Genomic DNA, 3,998 nt, shown 5'->3' on the forward strand with positions numbered 1-3,998 from the left:
CCACACAAGCGGCTTGACAAACCAAGCGAAGTATCCCTTTCCTTAAAGCTATTTATTTTGTGTATGGGGGTGTTTGAAGGTTTGACAAGCCATGCGCGGGAAACGTAAACAAAAATCAAAATTTTTTGATTTTCTGGCCGCCATGTTGAGGTTTGATCAAACCGCTTACGTTGTGTATGGTAAAATCGCCTCATTTTCACCGAAAGAGGACGCAAGAGAAAAAAATTTAAGAAAACTAAACTCTTTTACATTGTGAACCGGAAGAAAACTAAAGTTCTTTGCTTGAACGAGTCATGTTTGCATGGTATATGGCGAAATGGGTAAAGTAGGTTTGACAAGCCGCTTGTGTGGTGTATTTCTCTTTTTATAAAACTTCGGAAAGCTTTTTGTTCAAAAATTTGCAGAGCGATTTAACAACTCCTTTGCGTAAAACATGGTTGCATTTGTTGTCTGCAAAGATTTCGAGAGAATATTCCTCAAAAATTCCTCAAAATAAAAATCCTCAAAAAATACTCAATCGCACCCGAAATTCCTCATTGAGGATTTACTCACAAAGTGGTTACACTGCTTTAACTACTGCGAACATACCGATATACTTGCCTTAACTACTACTTTTGTTGACGCATTATGGTCTGATTATGGCAACTTAACGTAGTCAAGGAGCTCACATACGATGGAGGCAATAAAAAATTTGGTAACATTTCAAAGCTGCACCCTTGACGCTGAATGTGGCAAACGATTCAACTCTGAAACGGTCTGCGCTATGTTGATGGACGATGATATCATTGTGATGAACTCCTTATCTAGTGATGAATTTGAAAAGCTTGATTACTGAATGCGGATGAGAGAAGCAAAAAACATTCGATATCTACCTAGTCTTTAACCATGAACTAAATATACTTTTTTTGTACTTTTACTTTTCCACAATAAATTTATAATAAATATATTCATTACAAGCTCGTGCATAGTTATTCTGTTCGAAAGTTCCATTTTTCTTTGATTACTCTTATAACAAAAATAAATAATAAATAAATGGGTTTGAAACCTACCTGTTTATCTTTGTTAGATAGCGTTAAATAATAGATAACATTAAATAATCGAAAGGGGAATAGCCAAGAAAAGGTAAAATGTCACTTCCCTATTTATATTTTCGCCATTCTAGCTACAGCTTATGCTTTTCATATCCACGATTTTTTTGAGGGTATATGTCAGTATTATTTTTTTATAATTTCATTAATTATATTATTATTAAGGATGCTGGCTATGTTTATGGCTCACTTATATTCGATGTTCTTTGTGATAACGAAAGTGCTGCCTCGTTTGTCCGAAAAAATTTTTTTAGGCCAAAATGAAAATCTTAATCGGTACAAGTAAGAAAAATCGGGACACTTATACGTCCCGACTTTTAAAAAATATTCAGCGGGACAATTTTCTCTTTTTTCGGTACGAATGGTCACCGTAATTATAACACATATTAATAGTGTTTTTGCTTTATGAATTTTTTATATTATTTTAAATATTTAACATTAATTTATTTAATTAATTAATAACTTGCAATATTCAAGGTGACCTTAAATATAAGTCAAATGAAATTTTAAATTAATTAATGGATAGCTTTCAAATAATAGATGCATTTGTTAAAATATTATGTTTGTTAATTGATCAGGATTCAGCTTTCAGCTGCATTTTTAAATCCTTTTTGAATTACTGACGTCATATCTATATTGATTGTTGTGTATAATATTTACTATCGCACAGTGTTATATGTATAATGAGTTAGACATTTATAAAAAAAAAAACATTATTTATTAAATAAAAACAAAGAAATATAGCCAATACTGGCCAAGAAAAGTAGTTTCTATTATTCATCGGTTCAAATTACAAATCCCGAAAAGCCTAATATATATCAAATTTGGTAAAGATTGGCAAACTGATATGATTTTTAAAATTTTTATGAGGAACCATGCTTTTACTAAGGACCCATATTAAACAGATCCGAAAATTAAATTTATGTAAACATAAAAATTTAATGTGGTAAGAAGGCCATAGCTAATGTTGGAAAGGGTACAGTATGTTTACAGTTTTACATAGGTGAATACGAGTAAAGTTCCAAATAAGACAAATTTGCTTAAATGCTTCTTAGTATTCATAAATATATATTTTTTCTTTATTTTTTTTTTAATTGTCTTGGTTTTCTGCTGGTGTACAGTGAATACTTTTTAAATAAATTGTGTTTTGGTGATGCAGGTTTCCACATCAACACTAATTAAATCTAAATCGGTAACGGCTTTTTCTGCCGCATTATTTGTACATGCATCTGATTGCGTAAATACGGCTGAGACGCGCTTATTAGCTCCTTTGATAGTTTTTATGGATCGACGAGCATTTTTTAAATATAGCGTGGCTTTGATTGATAATTTGGCATAACAAGAATTCTTCAATACAATATTTTTGTAATTTTGGCACTTCTGGTAAAGCTTTAGGACGTCATAGCCATCAAACACCAATTGTTGTGTGGCTGAGTTAACGTCATTTAGTATCTCTACTGATGTTTTAGCAGCAATAATTCCACACACATTTAGTTCGTCATGAAAGGTATCCACAACCAACTCCACTTCTTGATCTTTGGCTGCTACACAGTTGTCGTTTTCCTGACGACGATCCTCAATCTTGATCACAGCGGTATCGACTTGCTGAAGAGGCTCCACTACGATTACCTTATATTGAACTTGTAAAGCCTCTGCAGTTCTGAGCGCTTCGTCTTGTGCTTCCTTTATTATATTGTTAACGGTTCCCTCATAATTAATGATTGGCAATGGAACATCAGCTGCACTTGCCTAAAAACAAATATGTATATACTTAGTTAGCTACATTCTTTCATCTCTTCAACTAAATCAATTTATTTGACATTACTATAGCTACAAGAAACAAAACAGCAGCTGTTATGATGAGCCCCTTCATTTTCAATGTTTGGTAAGACTTAAAGAACTGATTGGATTCATTATTGTCGTGGCTCCTTTTTATACAAAAAACAATATACCGAACGTCGTATATTCTTTAGATTAGAAAATACATACATATGTGTAATTAAACCGCCGCAATAAATCATGTAGTAGATAATAAATTATTTGTTACTTTTCGCTTAACCCTTTATTGAAAGTAATGAGTTATAATTCAAAATTCCTTTCATTTTTTGATATCAAAATGTTTACATTTCATAACCACAAGTATTGTTATTTTAGCAGATTGTTCTTTGTTAGTATAGTTAAAATATAGAACCAACTACCAATCCCAATTAAATGTAATACACCTTTCTTAATTCGTCTTTGCTTTTGCTTCTCCCTTCTTCTAAAATATTGTTTGGCGTTGTTTATTGTATCTTTACCAATATATGATATCATTGATATTGCTGTTATTATGTACTATTTTTGTTTTCAATCTTATTCTTCTCTTTTAAAATTACAACCATTTGTCGGTTGTATTTTTATAAGCTTAACTATGTCCATGTCCATAGATCTTTCCTCTCTCGAAATCCCTCAATGCCTTCTCATCTTTGTTTGACATCGTTTATGTTTGGGCGCTCTATGAAAGGATAAGCATGATGTGAGGCTTGCAGAGCGTGATATTTGTTCGTCAAGAGAGGGCTCTGCTTTTCAATTGCCTACTGAGCACAACCGTTTAAATTTAATTACAGCTTAAGCTAATTTGTAATTTACCTGGGTAATTTACCAGCAAAATATCCGGAAACGTATCCGAAAATGGAAACAATTTCGTATAAAAACCTGATGTTTCATCCGTTTTCCGATTCCGTTTTCGGACGTTTTTTAGACCAATTCTCCCACTTAAGTGTTCAGCCGAAACGTATGTGCAGAAAACTATTCCTGAAAATTGTCTGATTCAATTTTTCGTTGAAAACAATTTCATTGTGAACTTCACAGAAACTTTTTCATAGTTACTGGAAGCCAAAAAAAAAAACAATTTAAGATTCAGCAATTATT

The 3,998-nt window shown here is 32.2% G+C and overlaps 1 protein-coding gene across 1 annotated transcript; it reads right to left on the reverse strand.

The window, feature by feature from the left end:
- Positions 1-2,128: 2,128 nt before the first annotated feature.
- Positions 2,129-2,837, reverse strand: LOC108380312 (uncharacterized; the record flags this gene model as incomplete). Its single annotated transcript, XM_017636685.1, has 1 exon — positions 2,129-2,837. A coding segment is annotated over one exon (618 nt), but the record flags the coding sequence as incomplete, so codon positions are not given.
- Positions 2,838-3,998: the final 1,161 nt, after the last annotated feature.

The sequence above is a fragment of the Rhagoletis zephyria genome, unplaced genomic scaffold (genome assembly GCF_001687245.7).
Source record: "Rhagoletis zephyria isolate East Lansing unplaced genomic scaffold, Rhagoletis_zephyria_1.1 Rzeph_scaffold_18887, whole genome shotgun sequence".
Taxonomy (NCBI): Eukaryota; Metazoa; Arthropoda; class Insecta; order Diptera; family Tephritidae; genus Rhagoletis; species Rhagoletis zephyria.